Raw genomic sequence first — 25,785 nt, forward strand, 5'->3', positions numbered from 1 at the left:
TTCAATTGCTTTCAAATCCCTAGGTTAGAAATACATCATAACTGCTATTCATGGATATGAAGAACTCAAGGTACTAACAAGGAAAATGGACACAATACAGTCCTGTATTTTTTCAATCATGTTTTTGTGCATGTGTTTGAATGTGTGCAGACACACATAGAGACAGCAAGAAAAACATGTGGAAGGAGAAATAACAAAATGCTTAGTGTACTTATGGAGGAATTATAGGTAATTTGTACTTGATTTTTTAAAATACCTCTCCATATTGCTTAAATTCTTATAATCATCTTTCATTGCTTTTACCATTTAAAAAAAAAGCTTGTCTATTTCCTTTCTGAATAGAAATAACAATACTTAACAAGGTCTTTATTGTTATCAAGGAGTTTTTTAAAGCTAAACAATCTCAGCTGAATTTCATAACATCCCTGGGAAGTCAGTATCATCTTTATATCCATTTTATAGATGGCTCAGACACCCTGTTGTATCCAAGGTTACACAGCTACTAAATAGCAAACTTGAGAGGCAAAGACATATTTTTGACGTCAAAGCCCATGTAATTTCCACTCTGCCATAGCCGCTCTCTGTAAGTACTTTCAGCCATGTGTCCCCAGTTTCAATCAACAATTGTTCTCTGGAATGGCACTCTGGAGGGGTGCAAAGATAAAAATTCTGCCCCTCCAGGAATTCACGGTCCAGAGCAGGGGTTCTCAGCCCCAGTTGCTCACTAGATTCACCCTGGGCCAATTTTAAAACTCTTGATGCCTGGGCCAACCTCAGATGGTCTTTAAAACTCCTCAGAAGATTCCAAGGTGCAGCCAAGGTGAGACCAACTGGTCTACCAGGGAGTTGGCACATCCGTAAATGCACAGATCCACCAGAGACAATATATATACTCAATTATGATAATTCACTGTCTTGTTTCCAGTAATTGCTTCCCTCCTGGCATTTTATGGGTACTTGGCATATGGATCTCCTTGCATGGATGTCACAACAATTGAAGACTATAAATTTAAGGCTATGTACTATAAACAGGTTTTAGTGTTTATCCTTGAAATTAGTCAGAAATAGCTTTTACACTCTCTTACTGCAGTGTAGTTGGGCAATGTCGCGTAGCAAAGAGAATTCTAGATGTGGGGCTCTGAAGACAGGTTTAGTCTTGTCTCAGGCTGTAAAAACTGTGATTTGGGACAAGTCACTTCTCCTCTATGGGACAAGTGTCTTCCTCTATAAAATAAAAGGGTTGAACCTAGGGGCAGGACAGGAATAAAGATGCAGAAGTAGAGACTGGACTTGAGGACACGGGGAGGGGGAAGGGTAAGCTGGGACGAAGTGAGAGAGTGGCATGGACTTATATACACTACCAAATGTAAAACAGATAGCTAGTGGGAAGCAGCTGCATAGCACAGGGAGATCAGCTCAGTGCTTTGTGACCACCTAGAGGGGTGGGATAGGAAGGGTGGGAGGGAGACGCAAGAGGGAGGGGATATGGGGATATATATATATATATATATGTATAGCTGATTCACTTTGTTATAGAGCAGAAACTTGCCCACCACTGTAAAGCAATTATACTCCAACAAAGCTCTTTAATTAATTAATTTTTCAAAAAGACACAGGACAAAAGCAGCAAGGCCATAGCAAAATGCAAGAAAATTTGTCTGAAAACTTTAATTAAAGAAACACTGTTTTTTCAGACATTATCGAAGCCTGACTATATCATTCACAGATTACATAAAATGTCAAAAAACAACATATTCAAGTGATGATCAATATGCCTTGTTTGAAATTTATAAATAATAACATAAAAAAATAAATAAATAAAAGGGTTTAATTAGATGCTGTCTGCCATTCCTCTAGCTCAAATTTCCCATCATTCCCTATCATGTAACCCTAGATTGCCAAAAAGCAGGGAGTCCAAGATAGACAATGAATTTAAAACCCACCAATTTCAGTTACATATTGCTACATTATAAATCACCTCAAAATCTAGTGGCTTACAACAATGGTTTCTTATTTCTGATTCGGTGGATTGACTGGGAGGTCCTACTGGTTTCACCTGGGCTCACAGGTGCAGCTGCAGGCAGGGGGAGCCAGCCAAAGCTGGAACATCCAAAAGGGTTTACTCAACTGCCAACTGGGCTGGCTGTGGGCTGGAGAGCCTTCGTTCTGCTCCACATGACCTCTCATGCTCCAGGAAGATAGCCTGCACTTTCTCCTAACATGGCGGTCTCAAAATTCCAAGAGGGTAAGAGTGATACGAGTGTAAGCTGCAAAGCCTCCTGAGGTCTAGGCTCTGGAACTCCCACAGTGTCACTTCAGCCATAATTATTGGTCAAAGCAAGTCACAGGATTAGCCCAGATTTTAAAAGAAAAATTACAAAAAAGGTGGAGCAATAGATTCCACCTCTTGATGAGAGAGGCAACAATGAAGTTGCAAAGTGGTGTGGACACATGAAGTATGATTCATGGGTGGCCGTTACCATAATAATCCCCTGTGGTATTTTTGCCTGGAGGTGCCATATCATGTAGTGGTTAAAGGCACCATCTTTGGACTCAAACAATATGGTTTCATATCCTGCTGCTTCCACTGACTTGTGATATAGGTCAAGAGACTTAAATCTCTCTGTGCCTGTTTCCTCGCTGGTAACTTGACAAGGATAATAACCGTGCCCACCTCGTGAGGCAACTGTGGTAAATAAATGTGATTATGTCTGTAAAGCCTAAAATGTGTCCTAAAAGCTCTCTGTTCTTGCTACTGCTCCTGGTTTTCTACAGGAGGTGAGGGAGCTGCTGCATCCCTCAGGTTAAGGCAGCAACCCTTATTCCCCTCTTTCCCAACATTACATGGGTTAGACTGACTGTAGTCACTTGTTGCAAACCTGAGGGGTTAAAATGCGTTTGGTACTGGTTATCACTGAGCTCATTCACATACAGCATCTCTTCTGTGAAAGGTCCAGCTCCGAGTACTGATCTTAAAACAAGGAATGTGACTTTTGCCCTCAGCGGGAGGCGTGTGTTTCTGGCATGAACAGCTCTTGTTCCCCGGTAGCCCCTGACTCCTGACTACCTGGCTGAGTGCAATTCCAGGTGAGAGAGCCCTCTGCCCCTGGGAACCTCAGCCCCACCTGCACAAAGCATGCCACCACTTGCTGACCTTGGCTCTCACTTGGAGGGCTGAAAGGGCCTTCAAGCCACTGGTGTGGGCCAGCCTGCCGTTTAGTGCCCGAGGTGCACAGGCTCCCTAAGTCAAGACTTACCTGTGACTTGTTCTCTGGGATATATGACCTAAGTTTTCTCCAAGGCAGTTTAACTATACTCAGCAGTCTGACTCGGGGCTTTGGAGTCAGACAGACCTGGGTTCGAATCCCTATACTGATACCTACTAGCATCATGACTCAGGACAAGTGGGATAACCTCACTCAGGCTCAGTTTTTTCCTTTGTAAAATCATCTACCTTACAAGGTTGCTGTAAAGATTAGAAATATGTATATAAAGCACTCAGCTCAGACTCTGGATATTAGTAGGATTAAAGTAGATAATTTGGTCAAAGTGCCTAAGAGCTCAGGGTACACAATAGGCCCTCAGAAAAAAATTCTTTTTTCTTCCCTTTCAGTATCAGGGTGAATCTAAGCCTGAAGATATTCATTTATTAATTTATTCAACAAACCACTGCAAATGCTGCGAAGAATACAAAAAGAGAATATAAAAGTATATCAAGTTCCAAACTGGGAGCCCCATGAAAGCAGGGATCCCACCTTTTTGTCACTCGTTGTCTAAAAGGTATCTAGTCCAGTGCCTGAAACACAGTAGGTGTAAAATAAATGCTTCTTGAAAGAAAGATAATCTAGTCTCTGCCATCCCTGCGTTTGGATTTAAAGAGAAGATGAGGAATATACATAAATAACTGCATTTTCAGGTTGATTGATTCAAGTGATCAGAGAGGAGCAATGGTTGTGGAAGAAATTCCACCCTCCTGAGGGTTAAGGTAAGGCTTCAAGGGAGAGGTGCATTTAGAATGAGCTTTAAAGAATGGGAGGATTTCAAAGTGCAATATGGGAAAGAAGACTGAGAATAAAAAGGAGGATCACGTTTAACCTATGGCTGAAATTTAGAATTGAAGTTGTAAGTGGCTCTCTCTCTCTGTATGTTTATATGTCTGTAATTCAGAAAGGCCTCAGAAAACCTCTCATTATCTGATTGTGTTGTACTTTCCCATCTCTGGGTGGTATTCCCAAACTATATTATAAAATATCTTAAGGGAGTTCATTGTATTCTGACTAGCTGAGAGACAAAAAAGCTCATATATAAATTGAATATTCCTAAAATTCTCAGGAATAAAGGAAAGTGAGCCTGAAATACTTTCAATGTGGAAAAGAAAAGGTATTCTTATAGAAAAAAACTCAGAATTTTTTTAAAAATTCAAGTTCTCAAGATGTAGGTGAATCTTTGGCAAACAAGACTAGGTCAGTTATTTCAGTTTAATAAAATAGCTCTGTTTTCTCTGAGTTAAAGTTAAGCATGATACAAACATATGTTTTTTACTTTACATAAATATCTTCTTCCTAAGCTTATCCAGAGTTACTGATAGAGCAGGTTAGCATTACTTCCACTAAATATATAGAATTTTTAAAAATTTAAATTTTTGTTTAACCATATCGGATCATTATTCTGACAAACTTTATTTCAACAGTAATTGAAATTACATCAGCTTGAAGATAATTTCCAAGATCTTTAGGTAACTTAAAACCTTGGATTGATACCAAACTGAGTTAATTAATAGATATTCATTAGATACTAAGATCATTTCTAAGAAGATACAATACTGAAAAAGTGTCACTAAGTATAATTTAAGATTGTATACTTTTGCTTCCTATTTTTATATGCTATGGAGAGGGTATATGTACATATTTGGGTCTGTTAATGAATGTGTTTCTGTTTTTATCACTTTGAGAAGTTGTGATAAAGGGGGTGCAACAGATATAGAAAATCGTAGAAGGTTCCTGAAAGGGGGTTTAATTGCGGTCAGAGCTGGCTACATTTGTTGGGTTTATTTATGAGATTTTCATTGTCTTTGAGCTATTTTACACCTCTCTATAAGTTGTAGATGATGAATATGCAAACTCTGTCTTGTCAGGTAGAGATTAATTGACTTCCTTCTTCTGCTTAGAGAAACCAGTTTTGGTACCTAACCTGCAAACTGAACCAGATCCTGTTTCCTTGCCCAAATTGTCAATTTTCCCCAATTTTTCAGTCTTCCAGATTCCTTCAATATCTGGCTACAACCTTCTTCCAAACTAACTTTTCCAATTTATCTGGCTTCTGCCTGGTGGCATTACTGAGAAGTATAGCCTGACTGTCCATATCCTTCCTGGGACTCTCTGTTGCCTTGCAGCTGGCCATTTTCCCCAGGACCTGAAGAAGGCCTGGAAGCTGAAGCTCTATGGCTTGATATAAAGCTCGAAGGACTCACCATTGCAGTAGACCATGCACGAGCCCGAATTCTCTCTGGACAAGCCACTGTCTGGATTACTAAGTAAGGCCGATGAAATACTTGGGTCACGCATGCCCTTATATGAGGGGTAACCTTGACTGTGGAAAATACCACCACCAAGAGCATTGACATCCTAGCTCAAGAGCTTCAAGAAACTCAAGGAGCTGTGCTGCATAACTGGATGTTTTCCTCCACTGGCCTGTTGGAATCCACTGGACTGGTTACCCTTAGAGTTCAACTCCTGGTTCTTTACTTTAATACAACCTTTTATGTTACTGTTTCCCTTTTTTCATTTTAAGCATACTTCTCTTAAGATGCCTGATCTCCAGGACTCTAAAATAACCAACTTTTGCCACCACTTCTCTGCAGATGGTTGAACTGGTTTTGCAGGAATAGAGGCAACAAAACGTCCTCGAGAGACTATTTCTCAGACCCTGCTTCACTCCATTCAGGGGTTTATAAATTACCTCTGAGTTGTTCAGTGACAAGTGATATTCATTCATTTTGAACAAAAGGGCAGACTGACAAATGTTGAACTTTACCTGAGCCCTGTGCTCTCAGAAAGCAGAGCTGGCTAAGAAATTCCCCTACACCTTTGTTCTCTGAAATCCCTCCTCTCTTTTGTGTTCCAAGAAACAGCTACCAGCAATGCTCTCCCATGTACTAAAAGAAGACCCATCTCTATCCTTCTTTGTGACTCTTGTAAGACTGTGGATGACCCCCTTGTTGACCTGCCTTTATAAAAATCCCAGACCCCCTTCCCTTTCTTAGAGAACTTTCTCATTCATGAACATTCTCCCTATTGCAATAGCTTGAATAGAATCATCTCCTTATTTGACAAACTGTTTTGTCTGTTACACTTTCCAATTTAAAAAATAAATAAAGATATAGGAGGCTTTTTTCCTGCCTTTGGAACAGTTGTGTGAGAAGGTGATGTCTGAGACAGTGACAGCCACCTCCAACCATGGAACAAGCCTGAGGATAGCCGTCCACATGCTGAGGATGACAGAGGGAGAAGTGGAAAGTACCTGGGTCCTTGATTATTTTCTTACATTGCTGAAATAGTCAATCCTTTTACTCCCTGTCACTTCCGGACTTCTTGTTATGGTAAGTAACATACAGTCTTATGTTCTAAGTTATTCTCTGTTGGGTGCTCTGTTCTGAAGCCCCAAATACCCCAACAGGATGCTTGTTGGCTTCAGGAATAAAGAAAACTTGTGCCCAGAAATCTTGAAAGGTATTTGTTTGAGAAGAAATGATTGCTTGTTATGTGTAGCCTGTAGAAAGACTCGGTTTCCTGTGTCCTTCTGTGGCACTGGAGTTGTAGAATCATTCCTGAGAGGCCAAGACTGCCACAGACCCAAAAGAAGCTTTCAGGTGTGAATGAAGAATGATTCAAAGGCAACCTGTATGGATAGATGATTGAGAACCCAAAGAGCTGTTGGACACCTCAGCAGATGCCAGCACAGGTACATAACCTCACGGATCAAATGCACCCTGTACTTCCCCTATAGCACATACAAGTGTTTCCAGGGGAAAGTGGGAATGTTCAAATGGACTGAGATAAACTTTTATCCACATGCAATTGCCAGACTCATGAGGCAAGGGCTCTGAAGATGACTATCTAGAAGGGTGGCCTTCATACTGAACCCCTTCAATCTCTAGAGTTCCCAGGAGGAAACTTGGAGTATTGGCATGAGTTGTGGAAAGGGGCAGCAACATAAGGGATGGCATCCCGACCCCCTGTTGCAATTCAACCAGAGCAATCTAATTTTATGTTTTCTATTTTGGGGTTGAAAGTAAAATTTTACTCAGGACAGAATTCCAATGCTAGAAAAAATTATTTTGAAACCTCTGAGCTAGAGGATGCATCTCAACATCCTTCTCCCATCCCCATCCTCAGGCAGACCTTGAGGCAGCAGGTATATGGCTGGGGTTGAAGGTGGGTGTTGGGCACACAAGTTTCCAGAACTTCACTGACATGAAGGCCTATCTTTACTATGGGTCAGAAATAGGAGCGAGCCTGGCCCAGCTGTAGCAACCATATTTTGATAAAGAAGTTTACTGTTATGTTCTCCCAATAAAATAAAACTCAAATCCTCCAAAATTTAGCCTGGAAGGAGAAATCTCCAGGTGGAGGATGGGAGTTGGACCTAGAAACTCTTCTGTCCCTCTGGGTTCCGAGCATTCTCTTCCTCTTTGGATTTTCTCAGTTTGCTTGCTGCCGCCATTCTTTTTTTTTTTTTTTAATTATTTGTTTTTATTTTTGGCTGTGTTGGGTCTTCGTTGCTGTGCGCGGGCTTTCTCTACTTGCGGCGAGCGAGGGCTACTCTTCGTTGCGGTGCACGGCTTATTGTCGTGGCTTCTCTTGTTGCGGAGCACGGGCTCTAGGCGCGGGGGCTTCAGTAGTTGTAGCATGCGGGCTCAGTAGATGTGGCTCACGGGCTCTAGAGCACAGGCTCAGTAGTTGTGGCACACAGGCTTTGTTGCTCTGTGGCACGTGGGATCTTCCCGGACCAGGGCTTGAACCCGTGTCCCCTGCATTGGCAGGCGGATTCTTAACCACTGCACCACCAGGGAAGCCCACTGCCTCCGTTCTTCAACGGCTCCCCACCTTCCTGGGCAGGAAAGGTGCTGCTCTCCCAACATCTTTCTATCTTTCTTCAAACATCTTTCTATTTTCCCCTTAAAATGGCAATGAGTCACTTTCACAGATTCTTCAGCTAAGACTGGAACTTTCAAAAAAAACTGAATGTTACGGAAGAGTAAACGGGGTAAACAGAGAGTATAAATCATTTAAATGATGCAACTTCCAAAGCACAGGCTCTGATTCCACTTGAACTGGATAGGTCTCAGGGATTTTACCTCTTCCCATTTCACACAGGTTCCATGAATGGCAATGAGCTAGTTATCCAAAGGGCTGACATCACTTCCCAGAGCCTTTGCCTAAGTCCTCACTTCAAAGCTCCCACCTGTTGCCCATGGGTGATGCCGTATTGATGGCCACCACCTAGGATCTTCTCTTAAACATCTCGACTCCTTCCGTTGACAAGATCAAAAGAGATTCTCTCCCCCTACCTATCTAAGCTTGGTTCTGACACATATTTTTCCCCCCAGGATTGACAGGGATGATTCATTCTTCAAGGGAGATTGCCCAGTACAAACAATGGTATAGCTTTACACTTTTGGATCAAAGAGTCTACTGTTATCTTAATCCTTTTATAACCAGATAGGAAAAATTATGCACCAGGATTTCTCTTATGAAGAACATTGTATTTTGGCCTGAAGGTTGTGGGATATGGGGTGGAAAAGCTTTTATAAATACTTGGGGCTTGAAATTTATCTTAATCCCTGGATCTGAGTCCAGGTCTGTTCCTGGGCTGGGGTAACAGATGCACTTTTCAGTAATAGAAGAATTTGAAGTTTCAACAGGTAATCCAGGAAATGAGGAAAGGTGCCTTGGGCTGGTGACTGCATGAAGGAGGAATTTGGAGAGAACAAGAATGTCTAAAAGTGGACTTTGGTGTGACTGCTGTAAATTCTTCCTCTAACTCCCCTTAGAAATCTCTAGTAAAATCTACAATGCTCATTTGTGCTTTGGTGTGAGTGAATTCTTTTGGCTATTGACTTGCGTGTCTGGTTGGGGTCATCCTTGGTGCAACACAGGGTTGGAGGAAGACAAAATCTAGAGACAAATGGGCCATGAGAGAATAAGTCCTCGGGGAACAAGTGCTGGGAGAGACAGGCTGTGAAACTGGAGTTGTGAGGCGAGTTTAGCTGGATCTTGTAGGTCAAGGAGGCCCTGGGTGACTTCAGAGCCACAGTGTGATAAATGAGCATTGTAATCCTTCACTGATCCCCAATATCTAAAGTCCATACTCCTTGGTGGGAGAGGGGCTACTCCTCCAAATACCTCTCTTTCTTCAGCTATCTTTCCATTTTCCTTCTAAAATGGCAACAAATCTCTTCCACAGAGATATTTTTAGCTAAGACTGGAATTTTCAAAACAACTAAGTATTAGGGGACTATAAATCAATTAAATGATGCAAGTTCCAGACCACAGGGCTCTAAGTCTTTGTATGGATGACACACAAAGCCCATTAAAATCTGGCCTCCCCCCGGGGGCTTCCCTGGTGGCGCAGTGGTTGAGAGTCTGCCTGCCGATGCAGGGGACACGGGTTCATGTCCCAGTCCGGGAAGATCCTATGTGCCGTGGAGCGGCTGGGCCCGTGAGCCATGACCGCTGAGCCTGCGCATCCGGAGCCTGTGCTTCGCAATGGGAGAGGCCACAGCAGTGAGAGGCCCGCGTACCGCAAAAAAAACACAAAAATATCTGGCCTCCCCAACTCTCCAATGTCATCTCTCCAGCACTCCTACTTGTCACTGACCCTGCAGCATTACCACCTTTAAGAAACCTAAATGACCACTCTCTCACTCCACCAGGTAGAACTGACTGCTCTTCACTCCATGTCTCATTGGAGAATAGTGTCCAAAACGCTTTGTGTAGATATTTATTCACATGATTTTCACTTCCAATAGACTGTGAGCTTCTAACCCCAGAATCTAACAAGTGCTTAAAAAGTAGTAGAATCTCAATAAATAATGTGTTGAATGGAAAGGATTCCAAAGCAGTATACAAAACCAGAAAAAGAGCAGATAGACTAGGTTGAAATGACCGTTCTGCCACTTATCAGCCAGAAGACTTTGGACAGGTTCCTGAATCTCTCAGAGTGTCAACTGCCTCATCCATTAACAACACCTACTTTGTAGAGAGAAGTTGAAAGCAGGGGTCCCCAACCCCCTGTCACAGCAGGAGGTGAGTGGCCGGTGAGCAAGTGAAGCTTCATCTGCCGCTCCCCATTGCTCCCCATGGCTCCCCATCGCTGGCATTACCGCCTGAACCAGACCCCCTGTCCATGGAAAAATTGTCTTCCATGAAACCGGTCCCTGGTGCCAAAAAGGTTGGGGACCGCTGGTTTAAAGTATGTAAAGGACTGGCCCATAGTAGGTGTATAGTAAGTAAGTGGACACTATTAGTGAGTAGGCTGGTGGTTTTCAAGATATTTCTTTCCTAGCAGTGTAACCCTTTAAAAAATGAAATGGTTCACAGCCCTGAATAAGAGCAGAGCTGCTCTAACTTACGTGTGCAGCCTCAGAGCTCTACCTGCTTAGCTACTTCCCCATATTGACACAGTCACCCTCCACCCCAGAAGAGCCCAGGGCTCCCTGAGTAGGGAGTAAAATCTACTGCCTTAGACCAGCATGCGAGATACACAACAGGTAGTATGTGAGATGATTTTTAAGTGGCTTAAAGATATAGCATTAAATAACACTGATACTTTTTAAAAAGTTAGTCCCCATTCCATTAAAACAAATTTTCTGATTCTTTAGGGGAAAAGTCTGAGTTTGGGGATAATATGTTTTTAACTTTTCTCTTACTTTTCCTAAGACTCCAATATTCAAAGAGGGCAGACTGCAGCCTCAGAACCTTCTAGCGGTACCTAGCTGGAATTTAACACTATGGATTTGTTCAGTTCCAATCTCTACCTATATAGTGCTCTTTAAGTTTGGGGAAATTATTTGACAACAAACTTCACTTTCTTTATTTGTAAAGCAAAGGTAATAACGCTTACTTCATTTGTGAGTATCAGCATGTATTTACTCTAAATACATTTACTGAGAGATTTCTGTGTGCTGGGTGGCCTGGTGGAATACAGAGGTAAACCAGACAAATGAGACCTTTGCCCTTATGGCTCTTCCAATCTAGAGGTAGATATAGATCAACAAAGAGAGGATTCATTTATATAGCACGGTAAGCCCACTGGAGGCATCCAGGATGCTTGGGAAACAATTAAGAAGGACACCTAACTTGACTTGGGGGTAGGGGTAGTCAAAGAAGATTTCTTGGGGAAAAAATGGCAGCTCAACTGAGTTCTGAAGACCTATTTAGTCCAGAAAGAGAGGAGGGAACAGCATGTGTAAAGATCTAAGAGGCAAGGGGCACTGAAATAAGATATGCTGAGTCCTTAGTATAATGTCTCGAACACAGACATTTTTCAAAATGGCCAGCAGCCTTTAGAACTGTTATGTGCTTGGCCTCAAGAATATTAGATTTATCTCTGTACCTCAGCATGAAGGCGGTTTCTGCCACATAGTGGATGCCCAGTAAGTGCTGAAAAGTGAATGATTGAATAAACAATCATTCAGTAAAATGAGTAAATAAATGAATGAATAAATAATCGTTAGTTATTTCTATCTGCTCCTAGAGACCAGTCCATATCACGAGGCATATTCTTACTCAGCCCTTGCCTAGAATAGTCCGATTCCCAGCACTGTAGAGACAGTAATCCCGCAGGCTGGTTTGGACTTGGGACTTGGGAGATTTTTGCTGGATTCATCTGGCTTCACATGGCCTCCCTTACCTCTAACCCAGGAGGGGCTGTGCTTTTTCCTCCTATGACACTGATGCTACTAACTGAGACCCACATAGCTGCTTTCCTTCGAAAGGCATTGTGTCTGAACGGCTCTATTTGTCATCCCACAGAACTAGGCAACTTGTCATATTGTAAAAACAACATGGCTGCCTTATCTTCTGAGACCACACCTGATTGTAGCTCATGGGCCAATGGAGCAGCTTAGCAGGTGAGAGGGCATTAAAAAGGAGTTAAGACAAGTCAAGCTAACAATAATAGTAAGGAGAAACATTTATTGATCACCCTTGGAAATGGATACTGATATTATCCACATTTTACAGATGAGAAAACTGAGGCTTGGAGAGTGACGTGATGGTGTTTAGTCAGAGGTAGCTGGGATCAAACCCCATTAGTGCAACAGAAGAGCAGGTACTCTTAACCTCAACCATGTTAACACAAGCAAACAAAGCAAAACGATACTTGCACATGCTGCCCACACCTGTCAACACCAACAAAATCAGGGACATGCCAATAAAATCTATGCCAAACTTTGTTTTTGTTGACTTTGAGAACCTACTAGGACACTGAGTAAACATTTATTTAGGGAAATGGGGAAACGATAACAAACAGATTGAACCAACCAATCCCAGTCATGCAATCATTTTTTCTATTTTGAACCACATCACCTCAGATTGCACTTTATCAGTTTAATAGTTCTTAACTTGCAGTCACTGCAGCAAAAGGCTCAGACTCTGATAGCAGAGTTAGTTCTGCCTCTGGAATTATAACATGGCCTCGAATTCTCGATTTTTCCTTTCTTTGTAGAACTAGATCTTCTTTCCAAATCTCAACACCCAGATGCTGGAGAGCGATATACAAACTACTAAGAAACTCTTTGCTTTAGACATCTGCCTTCCAGTCCCCCCTTCCCCCCCTCCCCACACTGTAGGTATTTGGCCTTGAGACCCATTGCTGCCCCGACCCAGGATTTTGTCCCTTTGACATTAGTTAGGCCCTGAATGTGTTCCTCAAGATTCACCTCGAACATGGATAATTTTCACCATTTGTTTAGGGCCTTTACTAGCCCGGCCCTGAGCAGTGCATCGTCCATGCATGACCTCATGTACTTTCTGCAGCCCACACAAGTCCTGAGCTCCTCTCCAACGCCCCTTCCATGTGACCTCCTTTTTCTATCTCCACCATTTTCCTCACTCCCCATTTTCAGCAGATCGCCATGCTGCATACTTCATAAAGACGATAGAGGCGATTAGACAAGGTCAGCTCTCCTTGCCCCTCCTACCCAAACCCACCCCCTCCCATCTTGAGGGCTCTATGCAATTTATCTTTTTTTTCTTAAAATGTAAACCTGTCCCTCGCCTGACAGCCTCTATGTTAGAATCTTTCCCTTCCTTAAACACACATACTCTCTCTTGAAATTCTGATCCATTCTTGCTTTTATCTTTTTTTCTTTTCTAGTGAGCCAAAGTTTTCAGATTCTCTTTTTACTTTCTCCCTTACCTTCCAGCCCTCTGTGGTCTGTCTTCAGTTCTCACTGCCCCATCAAAACTTATTTGGCGGGCTTCCCTGGTGGCGCAGTGGTTGAGAGTCCGCCTGCCGATGCAGGGGACGTGGGTTCGTGCCCCGGTCCGGGAAGATCCCACATGCCGCGGAGCAGCTGGGTCCGTGAGCCATGGCCGCTGAGCCTGTGCTCCGCAACGGGAGAGGCCACAACAGTGAGAGGCCCGCGTAAAGTTGTGATAAAGCCTGTTGAATAAAAAGAAATTCATTAAAAAAAAAAAACTTATTTGGCAAAAGTCACATGGGACCTTCTAATTGCCAAGTCTGTTGGTGAGATTTTTGAAATTGTCTCATTGGGCATCTTTAGGATACCCAACACTGTCAACCATTCTTTTTTCTAATAACCTCCTGGCTAACCTGACTTAGGAGACTGTACTCTCTCCTTTTGCTCTTTATTTCTCTGATCCTGTTCTCTCAAGCTCCTTCAGAGGCCTCTTTTCCTCTGGGTGAGGTCCTGGCCCACCTCTCCAGCCCCACCTCCCACCAGGCCCTCTGTTCTACTTGACCCTGTAAAGACACTCACTCGCATGTGTCTGTCTATACATACCACATAGCCTCAGGCCTCCATGCCTTTGCTCCCGCAGTTCCCCCTTTCTGGGATGCCCTTCCCCCATACTTTGCCTGGCTCACTCTTACTCATCCTGTAAAGGTGACCTGGACTGTACCTCTGGTTTGGAAACTAGCCTGTCCCCTCTGGCTTTCTCTCCTCAGCTCACCCCCTCCTTTGCTCCCAACAGCGCAATGGCACCATATGTCTACGTCCTTTGTCACACTCTTATGGTTTTTGTTTTTGTTTTGGCCTCAGATACTCTCAGTGGAGCTCCTGGATTCATCTCTATGAGGCCTGAGAGATCCATGACAACCGCATGGTGGCACAAGGGGCACAGGGCAGAGCAGTGCAGTGGATTCCTAATCAATTAACTGAATTAGGAAGCTCAGTTGGAGTCCCTGAGGTCCGATGGGGAACCCTGGACCCCATAATCTGAAGCCGCCCATGCAGCCAAGCCCTCTCTTTTCTCTCTGCTGGCTTTGCTCTCTGTTCCCAGGTTGCTCCATGTCACAGGAAAAAGTCAGGCCACTGCCATGATTAGCATGACTACAAGCCCCATTATCTAATCTCTGTGGCACTGAGGCCACTCAGAAAGTCTCACTGATGCTGGCTGATTCCCATCACGTTCCTCAGACCACATTTTCTTACAACTGCTTCCATTTTTCTTAAGCCCCCGCACCCCACTCCAGCCCCCTTGCCCATGGCTCCTTCTTTGCTTGGAAGACTGAGGTCCTTGACTTCCTTCTTCTCCCATTAAAAACCTCCATGTTTCTTCCCGGCCTCTTCTCCCTCCTCCCGGCCTCTCAGGGACACCCGCGCCCTGGGCTTGAGGAGGTACTCCTCCCCCTACCAGTCCTAGAGATCCGACTCCCCAAGATCTTCTCCTGGTTCCCGCATCTTCTTCTTCAGCTCCCCCAGGCCCATCACCTCAGCTTAAAAAGAGGCTCCAATGCTCCCCACACAAATACATAAATGGATAAACGAGCAACTTTTTTTTTCTATGTGCTTCATTCAAAACACCTTCCCACCTTTCTCTTTAATGGCTGCTTCCTCTCCTTCACCTCTTATGGCTTTGAATTACACAAGTAATCCATGTTCATGGCAGAATAGTTAGAAACTGTATGTAAGCAAAAAGGAAAAAAAAAATCTACTATCACAACACCTCGGAAATAACTCTATTATTATCTGGAGTACATCTTCCAAACTTTTTTCTCTGCACCTATGTAAGTAAAGTTAAACAGATTTTAAAGATAAAATCATATTCTATGTTGTGTTCTGTAACTTGCTTCTCTTATTTCACAGTGCACTTGGAGCGTCTTTTCACTGAGCTCGCCCAGATAATCCAGGATCATCTCCCATCTCAAGATTCTTAACTTAATTACACCTGCTAAATCCTTTTTGCCATATAAGGTAACATATTCGCAGGCTCCAGGGATTAGTGCTTGGACTTCTTTGGGGGAGGGAGGCATTATTCTACCCACCCCAAGTAGTCAGTAGCCCAGAGACATGGGAAGGGTTGGAGTGATAGGTGGGGGGATTCCCGGCACAGGGACCAGCAGAGCTCTGATGAAACCTCAGTCTTTCCCTATCACCCGAAGCCTCCATGCCCATAAAGGTAGATCTACACAGTCTTTTTTAAAAAAACAAGTTCACAATTATAATGGTACCTCTTTTCTGGTCAATTCCATCTTCCTTCCTTTTGGAAGACACCTTTCCCCCACAGCAAGTGATTCTGGTGGGTTTGTCAAGGAAGGTACATGTGCTCCGGGCTGACCAATCACAGTACTCCACGCCTCTGCGCACAGCAGCTGAAGGATGGGCAAGCGATGCAAATGGCGTTGGTAAGATTCTTGGGGGAGGGGCCTGGCCTGGATGCGGAGACCAGGAAATTTTCTCTCTTGTGGAGACGGTGAGCTCTAGAAATGCTGGAACCGCAGGAGGCCATCCTTCTCATCATGGAGATCCTGTGTAAAAATGAAGCCATTCCAGAGGAAGGGAGAGAAACATGGTGGTGGGGGCATGGAGTGGAGAGAGAGAGAGAGATCTTAAAATCAGAGGACATCATCTGAGCATTTCGTTCCAGACCTGCCTAGGGCCAGGCAATTTCTGGACTCTTCAATTGCATGAGCCAAGAAATTCCTCTTACCTTTCTTTGCATGAACTTTGAACTAGTCTGATTCAGGTTTCTGTTACTTAAAATAAAGAATCCTTACTAATATAATATTATTCCACCATATACATGCATTAAAATCAAATTAACCAAATTCATTAATATTTGGCCTTTAGATAGTTTCCAATTTGTACTAGTACTATTTTAATAAGACCATAGTTAACATCCTTGTACATCTATCCCTATGCATATGACTGATTATTTAGAAAACTTTCAAGGAAATACAGTTAGAATATATTTGAATGTATTCTTTACCGTCAAAGAAACCCATCAACTTAACCCGCTGTGATCTGGCTACAACCCCACAGCTCTCCTTAAACTGCCCTCTCCTGAGTCACCAAACATTTAATTGCCTATTCCAATAATCCTTTTCTCCATCCTCATCCTATTCAGCCTTTACTCACTCCTTCCACCTGGAAAATCCTCTTAGACTTCAATGAGCCTTTCTCCTTATCTTCTTTTCTCATTTCCAGGATTGAACTCAGATGCCAATTCAGAAAAATTGGGAGAGCTAGGTTGAGGTGGGGTTTGTTAGTTTGTTTGTTTTGGTCAGGAAGAGGTGATGTATTTCACATATAATGGAAAATAATATAAAAATGAGTGGAAGCATCTTTTAGGAAAATCACTTGACTTCTTGTGACTATTGAATAAATATACATTTATTTCTAAGAGAGTGCTTTCTTTTTTCCCGTTTTATTGAGAAATAATTGACATACATCACTGTATAAGATTAAGGCATACAGCATGATGGTTTAATTCACATTTATTACCACATGAAATGATTACCACAATATGTTTAGCTAACCACAGCTAGGATCTGCAGGAGAATGTGTGATCAATTAGCGATGTTTACCAATTCACTAAGGCACTGCGGGGGAGGGCCGGGGGCTGAAGTGGGAGGTGGTGAAGACTGTAGCAGGCGTCAAGCATTTGCCATTGCTATAACCAGAGGTTCTTAACCTGGAGGATACAGATCAGGAGATTCCCTGGGGGTTCCAAAGTGACCCAGGGGCTTCATAAAGCCCCTGGAGTTGTATGCAAATGTTTGTCTGATTGCGCATTTTTCTAGGAATAAAAAACCATAGCTTTTATCAAATTTTAAGACTCCCAAAAGAGATTAACAGCCATCTCTGGGATGGTTTCCTATCCTGTGTTTTCCTCAAGTGACCTTATGGCGCTCAAGGTTTGGAGAAGGAGAATCAAGTAACCCAGTAATTACCATCCAACCTAACACATGCAATGACTTCATGAAGTTATGGGAGGCCCTGAGAGATTCTTCAGGGAGAAACACAGAGGCCACTTAACACTGCCCTTTGGGCCAGCCCAGAATAACTTAACTGAAGGGGAGGGTGGGCAGGCAAGTTAAGAGGAAGTGCAGCTGCTCTTTGTGACACATATTCATCCCTTTTCTAACCTGTTCTCCCAACCCTCTCCCAGCCTGCTCTGCCTCTGCTTCTCCCAAACTACTCCTAGCTCTCTGGCACCCAGGAAGCCAGCTCAGTGCATGACCAGGGGCCTCCCTCCAGCTGTGCCCCCAAAGCACAGAAGTTTGTGACATTTGGAATTTTGCACGTTTGGGAAACAGTTTTCAAGACGGCTACCATATTTCACTTTCAATATAATTTCCTGTCTCCCCTTTCTGTCTATTGTAGGCCTCTTAAATCATGGGGGCTCCATCCAGACCTCCTTATCTTAGTGACTATCTATGTTTTGCATTCCTTTCTTCCTCTGCCCACGCCCCCCATCCACATTTAATGGGAAATGTTTCCTGTCAACTTTTCTTCTGTCCTTTCTGGTGACTGTAACTCCAGCCATTTTGTTATCTTCGGTGAATTTCATTAAAAAAGGATGAAGAGCCCATGTTCCAGGATCACTAGTGTAGATATTAAGTGAACTAAGATTGACCCTCAGGCTTCATCGCATCCTTTGGAGACCTCCCAGAATCCAGCCTAATAACTGTTTGTGTTTTTATGTAGTCCATGGTCATAGTTCCATACTGTGCCTTGACAGACCACATTGGATTCCTTCCAAGAACACAATTTCTTGAGACCAAGACAATGTCCCATTAAAATTTTAATCTGCCTCCTGTTACTCATAAGTATTCGTAAGCCAGGCTTTCCAAATACCACTTGATCTTCCACAGAGAATTTATATTTTACATATTTTCTCCTCACATGATTACGTGGAGCATTGCTGCACACAAAAAAGGCCCATGCATCTCAAGGCATTTGTCCTCTACAGGAGTAAGCTCTGAACTCAGAGGACCTACATTCAAATTCCGCCTCTTATATTTCCTAACTGTGTGACTTTGGGCAAGCTGATTAGCATCTGTGAGTCTCAGTTTCCTTATAGATTGTCTGACAGAAATAAACTGCATAGAGTTATTGAGGTAATTCAATGAGATAATACATGGAAAGCATTTAGCAAAGTACCTGGCCCATGAAAGTATAGCTTTAGGGAGAATACCCACACCAAAACTGTCCACATCCTAATGCCTGGAACCTGAGAAGGAAATGGGGAGATTATCCTGAATTATCGGGGTGGACCAAATTTAATTTCATGAGGCTTCAAAAGCAGAGGACTTTCTCTGGCTAGAGGCAGAAGAGAGGCAGCAGAAGGAGAAATCGGAGATTGGATTGGAGCTTTTTTGTGTCAGGCCCTATGCACATTAATTATTGAATTTAATTCTTCTAAGAACACGATGGGGTAGATAGATGCATACCTTTTTATAGGTGTCTCAGTGAAACAAACTTGCCCAAAGTCCAACAGCTGCAAAGAAGGAAAGCTATGATTTGACTTTCGGTGAATTCAGGTCTGCCTGATTTTAAATTTATGTCGCTTTCCACTGTCTTATGATGTTTTGCATAAATACCACTTTTGCATCATCACAGCGGATATCCCTACAGCCCTGTAAAAGCAGTTAATGCTCACAGCCACACTTTGAGGCAGGTTTTATTATCCTCATTGTAAAGATGAGAAAATTAAAGCCCAGGGAGCTGAAATGCTTGAGTGCACACAGTCCCTGAGAGACACAGTTAGATTTAAGCTCAGGATCCCTGACTGCAGAAACACTTCAAGTGTTCTTTCCACCACACCACAGTTAGTTCCAGTCAATGCTGACGAATTCAATGCTGTGTAGTCTCAGGCTTGCTCTCTCTTTTCTAAAATTACCGCAAGGCAGTATTTCTAGCACCTCTGAGTCAGATTTCGGTTGCTTCTCTGTCTTGATTATACGTGCCACACCTCCCAGTGCTGAGTCAGCTGCAAATTACATCTGTGTCACTCTGACTTCTCCAGAACACACACACAGATGAGGAGTGAAACAGATTCTGACGCCGGCTCCTGAAGTCTCTGGGAGCCACCTTCTCTCCCAACACAGGCAAACTGGCTCACGCTCCCTTTTGTTTAAGGTCTTTTGGTCAATTTTTAATCAGCATGACTTTTTTATTTTTTTATTTATTTATTTTTGGCTGTGTTGGGCCTTCATTGCTGCACGCAGGCTTTCTCTAGTTGCGGCAAGCAGGGGCTACTCTTCATTGTGGTGTGCGGGCTTCTCATTGCGGTGGTTTCTCTTGTTGCAGAACATGGGCTCTAGGCACACAGGCTTCAGTAGTTGTGGCACGTGGGCTCATTAGTTGTGGCTTGCGGGCTCTAGAGCGCAGGCTCAGTAGTTGTGTGGCACACGGGCTTAGTTGCTCCGTGGCATCTTCCTGGACCAGGGCTCAAACCCGTGTCCCCTGCATTGGCTGGCAGATTCTTAACCACTGCGCAACCAGGGAAGTCCAAGCATGACTTTTTATAAGTGAATTTTTATTTACTTTTTTGTCTCAAAAATAACACAACAACTGTTAAAAAAGAAATTGAACATCACATTTAATCCCATCACCCAGAAAACCAAAGGACTTTTATATTGAAATGCTCCTAAAGGTAGCTTATGGATTCTATACCTAATACTGTAACAACAGATACATGAAATAATGTCTTCCTTTGCTTATTTAGGAACGTGGTATTTTAAAAGCAAGTTCTTTGGTGTGATACACTTTCTTTCAAAAAAGCAAAAGAAACTTTATTGAATTTTGTTGATTATTATGTTTTTTCCTTAAGGTCTCTGGGTTTACCTTCTAAATTTCATAGTTGTTTCATTAATTTTTACTACTTGATGAAAGAGGAGCTACATTCCACCTTGAATATAAATCACCTTTCTGATTCTGACCTCTAGAACTATCTTAGTTTTTCTTTACACACATTAATGCAAATACCCACTTCTAATACCCCTGGGAACATGCATCTAGCTCTGCAGATTCTGCGGAGTCCCTGTTTGCTAAGGGCTCCCAGCCTGCTTTCCATCAAAAGTTATAACAGTGTTTTTATTACCTCCTAATTCTCCTTGGCTCTGGGCTCCTTGTGAACGGAAGCAAATAATAATCTGTGTAATGGTGCTTTCCATTATTTTGGCTATTTCTTCATCTATAGAATTTGACTTAATGCAGCATTTTCTGTTTCCATAATTCTATATAATAAACATTTTCTCAAAGCCCTCAGCCTCATGCTACGGACTCCCTCAGTTTTCAGCAATCCCTGACCTTATTTCAGGATGCTTCAACTTAGGTTACTAGGTTTTTTTCACAATTCTCCTTTTCATAAAGAGACAGCATTGTTTTTTTATGCTAATTTCACTCATATGGTCCTGTTTTAATTACCTGAAAAGTGAAGCATTTAATCAGATTTTATTTGTAGAGGGTATGCCTATGTGTTTAGCCACAATGGAGTTTATTAAATAGACCATTTGATATTTATTGGTGATCCAGCCTGAGTTATTTATCATTTATTAAAGTATTCCATGTATATGAACTACATGCCTAGTAATAATAACAGCATTTTCTTTTTTAAAATTAATTAATTAATTAATTATTGGCTGCATTGGGTCTTCGTTGCTGCTCACGGGCTTTCTCTGGTTGTGGCGAGCGGGGGCTACTCTTCGTAGCAGTGCGCAGGCCTCTCACTGCGGTGTCTTCTCTTGTTGTGGAGCATGGGCTCTAGGCACGCAGCTCAGTAGTTGTGGCTCGTGGGCTCCAGAGTGCAGGCTCAGTAGCTGTGGCGCACGGGCTTAGTTGCTCCGTGGCATGTGTGATCTTCCCGGACCAGGGCTTGAACCCATGTCCCCTGCATTGGCAGGTGGATTCTTAACCTCTGTGCCATCAGGGAAGCCCAACAACAACATTTTCTGAGTGCTTACTACGTACCAGGCATTACTCTAAGCATTTTACACATATTAACTTACTCATCAAAACAAATATGTGATAAGTTAACAGTCTTCATTTTACAGACAAGGACACTAAAGTACAGAAATATTAAGTATTTTGTCCAGGGTTACACAGCTAGTAAGGGACCCAGCTACAATTGGTACCCAGGCAATCTGGATGTTATGTTAGGTGTTAGTTCACAAGACATGTCAGTGGCTGTCTAGGAAGATGCACGAATTTTCAAATAAGTATTTATTATTTCAAGAATTAATTAGAGAATGTATTCATTTTTTCAAAAAGCACCTACTAAATATTGACTCTCTGCCTCCACTAGAGTAGATACTATGGAGAAGAGAATTAGCAAACTGGTCCATATATACTGAGGGAATTTAAACCTAGCTGAGGAGATCCGGGATACAGATACGACACAACTAAATAGTATTGAATAGAATCAACATCTGAGTAACAGATGATATAGAACAGTTTATCTGTGACAATGGAAATTATAAAATGGGGACATTAATTGTGGATCCATTGTGTCAAAGTAGTGCAATGGGCTAGCACTACAGTGTGAGTAAATTAAAAGGCGTAAAAGGAAAATCTTGATGCTGTGAATTCAGTCAATTAATTCAAACAATATTTATTGGGAACCTACTATGTGTCAGGTAGTATATAGCTATTGAGCATTAAACCAAGGCATGAATTACTGAGAGAAATTATAAAATTACTTTCTCCTGGGGCACTTTAAAAAGTAGGACAGTCTATATTTAGCTATGCCCAGAGGCAGGGAGATGAACTGGGTGATGATAACTGTACCTAATAATACCAGGTTGACCTAAAAGAGGGTCGCCTTCATGTCTCTCTCTTGCTGCCCCACTGCGGTAGACCGGGAGAAGTGTCTTCAGGTCATCTCAGGAGCTCACAGACGTTCAAGACTCCTGCTGCATATTTTTCATCATCCAATCCAATCCTTCACCCCTCAGTTTCCTCCCAAACCCTTTTCTAGAGCCCTCTGGAAAGACACCTGTGATCAACAAACTTCCTTGTGTCCTCATTGCTCTTGGAACAGAAGGAAAGGGGGTAGGACACAACCTTTAAAGGAATGACATAGCCATAGGACATGATAAAAACTGGTTAGAATCAACTAGGTCCAAGATGACAGAAAATGTGACTTCCAGTGGACCTTGAGCCTCATTATATGCTCATTGTAATACATTAGCATGCTAAGTGACACACCCACCAGCACCATGACAGTTCCAAGGCCGACCATCAAAGATCAAAAAGTAGGCGGTGGCCCAATTCCTGGAAATCTCCGCCCCTTTCCCCAAATAGTTGGAATAATTTTCCCACTCATTAGCCTATAAAATTACCCAGTCCATAAAAACTAACCACCCCATATTTCAGGGCCTCTCGCCTTCTGAGATGGCCCACACTCTGACTGTAGAGTGTGTTTCTCTCTAAATAAATCCACTTCTTACCTATCACTTTGTCTCTCACTGAATTCATTCTGTGAGGAGACATCAAGAACCTGAGCTTCAGTAAGTCCTGAGACCAAGTGTGTGATCTCAATTAAAAGTCCCGTTGCACGGTTTCACTCTGACCACTCTCTCATCTCCTGGCCTTGAAACCTGGCTTTTCCCCCAGACACTGCTTCCCCTACAGCCTCTCAAGGCCCTGTTCTCCCTCACCAACTGCATCTCAGTGCTCGGCGGTGGGGTGAGCATCCTCTTTGCACATGCTCCAGTTTGGACCATTTCTTCCGCTTCCTCTCAGAAACTGCAGCTCCTTTAAAGTTCCTGCCTTCAGCTCACACAAATGCCTTGTAGCTGTCAGCTGTCTGCCCCTGCAGTCACCAGTCACTCACCCCCCTTCTTTAACTGAAGGCTTTGGTTATGGGTTCTAGGTCTTATTCTACCTCTGTCATCTTCTGGATGCTCTCAACATGCCTATAAATGGACTGGCCAAATCCCTGGCCTCTCTGTTCCTTGCTTTTCTCACCTTCTCAACCACAAACATCCACTCCCACGGTCATACCCTAGACCTTGCCATCGGTGGTAGCTCCACCCTGATTTCAAATAGCCCACTCCCTGACAACACTTTATCAAAACTTGCAGTCTACTGACCCCATCACTTTCTTTCTATCCTTCTCTCCATCACATTCTTCTTACCCAGTTTAAACAGCCACTCCCTGGCAACAGTCACCCTCAACTCCTTTGCTCAAGTCTACTCCTTCTCTCTCTGCCTCTCTCTCTCTCCATCATACTCACCTATAAACCTCAGCAGTCAGTGAACCAAGTTCTCAGCTGTTCTGTGCCTGCACCCAAACAGGTGAATATTCCCGGAGAAAAAAGCACAAAACAAAGCCAATCTCTTTTTTTTTTTTTTTTTTTGCGGTACGCAGGCCTCTCACTGCTGTGGCCTCTCCCGTTGTGGAGCACAGGCTCCGGACGCGCAGGCCCAGCGGCCATGGCTCACGGGCCCAGCCGCTCCGCGGCACATGGGATCCTCCCGGACCGGGGCACAAACCCGCGTCCCCTGCATCAGCAGGCGGACTCTCAACCACTGCGCCACCAGGGAAACCCCAATCTGTTTCTTTTTAAATTCATGCTCACAAACCTCAAATGAGCACTGTCTGGAAAACTTACTGTGCTTCTCCAGCAAATCCACTTCCCACTCTCCAAGTCAACTAGCTCACGCCTTTTTCATTCTCCTTAAACTTCCCATATCCATTCTTACCACTTTTCCCTCTCAGCTGAAGACCTTGATTTATACTTCACTGAGAAAATACATGTTATCAGAGAGGAACTGCCTCAAATCACTTCTAATAAAATGCATACCAAAACCATTAAAAAAAAAGAAAGAAAGAAAGAAAAGACAACCTACACAATGGGAGAAAATGTTTGCAAATGATGCGACTGAGAAGGGCTTAATTTCCAAAATATACAAACAGCTCATACAACTCAACAACAAAAAAACAAACAACCCAATCGAAAAACAGGCAGAAGGCCTAAATAGATGTTTCTCCAAAGAAGACATACAGATGGCCAACAGGCACATGAAAAGATGCTCAACATGGCAAATTATTAGAGAAATGCAAATCAAAACTACAATGAGGGGACTTCCCTGGTGGCGCAGTGGTTAAGAATCCGCCTGCCAATGCAGGGGACATGGGTTCGAGCCCTGGTCCGGGAAGATCCCACATGCCGCAAAGCAACTAAGCCCGTGAGCCACAACTACTGAAGCCTGCGCGCCCTAGGGCCCATGCTCCACAACAAAGAGAAGCCACGGCGATAAGAAGCCCGCACACCACAACGAAGACCCAATGCAGCCAAAAATAAGTAAATTAAAAAAAAAAGAAAAACTACAATTAGGTACCACCTCACACTGGTCAGAATGGCCATCACTAAAAAGTCTACAAATAACAAATGCTGGAGAAAGTATGGAGAAAAGGGAACCCTCCTACACTACTGATGGGAATGTAAGTTGGTGCAGCCACTATGGAAAACAGTATGGAGGTTCCTTAGAAAACTAAAAGTAGAATTACCATATGATCCAGCAATCCCACTCCTGGGCATATATCTGGACAAAACTATAATTTTAAAATATACATGCACCCCTATGTTCATAGCAGCACTATTCACAATTGCTAAGACAGGGAAGCAACTTAAACGTCCATTGAGAGATGAATGGATAAAGAATGGATAAAGAGATGAATGGATATATACATTATATTCATAATGTACATTTATGGATATACAATAAAAAAGAATGAAATAATGCCATTTGCAGCAATATGGATGCAACTAGAGATTATCATACTAAGTAAGTCAGAAAGAGAAAGACAAATACCATATGATATCACTTATATGTGGAATCTAAAATATGACACAAATGAACCTATCTACAAAACAGAAACAGACTCACAGACATAGAGAACAGACTTGTGGTTACCAAGGGAGAACCTTGGTAACCACAGAGCGTGGGGTTAGTAGATGCAAACTATTATATACAGAATGGATAAACAACAAGGTCCTACTGTATAGCACAGGGAACTATATTCAATATCCTGGGATAAAGCATAATGGAAAAGAATATAAAAAAGAATATATATATGCATATAACTAAGTCCCTCTGCTGCATAGCAGAAATAGGCACAGCACTATAAATCAACTATACCTCAATTTAAAAAATTTAAAAAAAATGTATACCAATCTTCTTGCCTCCTCACTTATGAAAATGGAAGAACTGTCACTTTCCTGTCAATGTTCAACCCCGCATTCCCTCTGGTCCTCTGAAGGACTGCACTCCTGTTGTCCCCTACATCAGCAGTTCTCAAAGTG

The 25,785-nt window shown here is 42.8% G+C and overlaps 1 protein-coding gene across 1 annotated transcript in view; it reads right to left on the minus strand.

The window, feature by feature from the left end:
- Positions 1–12,618: 12,618 nt before the first annotated feature.
- FZD4 (frizzled class receptor 4) overlaps positions 12,619–25,785 on the minus strand; it is a 149,763-nt gene continuing 136,596 nt past the window's right edge. Inside the window, exons 4-6 of the mRNA XM_060160182.1 lie at positions 15,700–15,996; positions 13,423–13,668; positions 12,619–12,765 (exon numbers count right to left, since the gene is read on the minus strand). Of these exons, the coding sequence (XP_060016165.1) occupies positions 15,986–15,996 (11 nt within the window). The 3' untranslated portion in view covers positions 12,619–12,765; positions 13,423–13,668; positions 15,700–15,985. The remainder of the gene's footprint in view (positions 12,766–13,422; positions 13,669–15,699; positions 15,997–25,785) is intronic.

Source organism: Lagenorhynchus albirostris, chromosome 9 (assembly GCF_949774975.1).
Source record: "Lagenorhynchus albirostris chromosome 9, mLagAlb1.1, whole genome shotgun sequence".
Taxonomy (NCBI): domain Eukaryota; kingdom Metazoa; phylum Chordata; class Mammalia; order Artiodactyla; family Delphinidae; genus Lagenorhynchus; species Lagenorhynchus albirostris.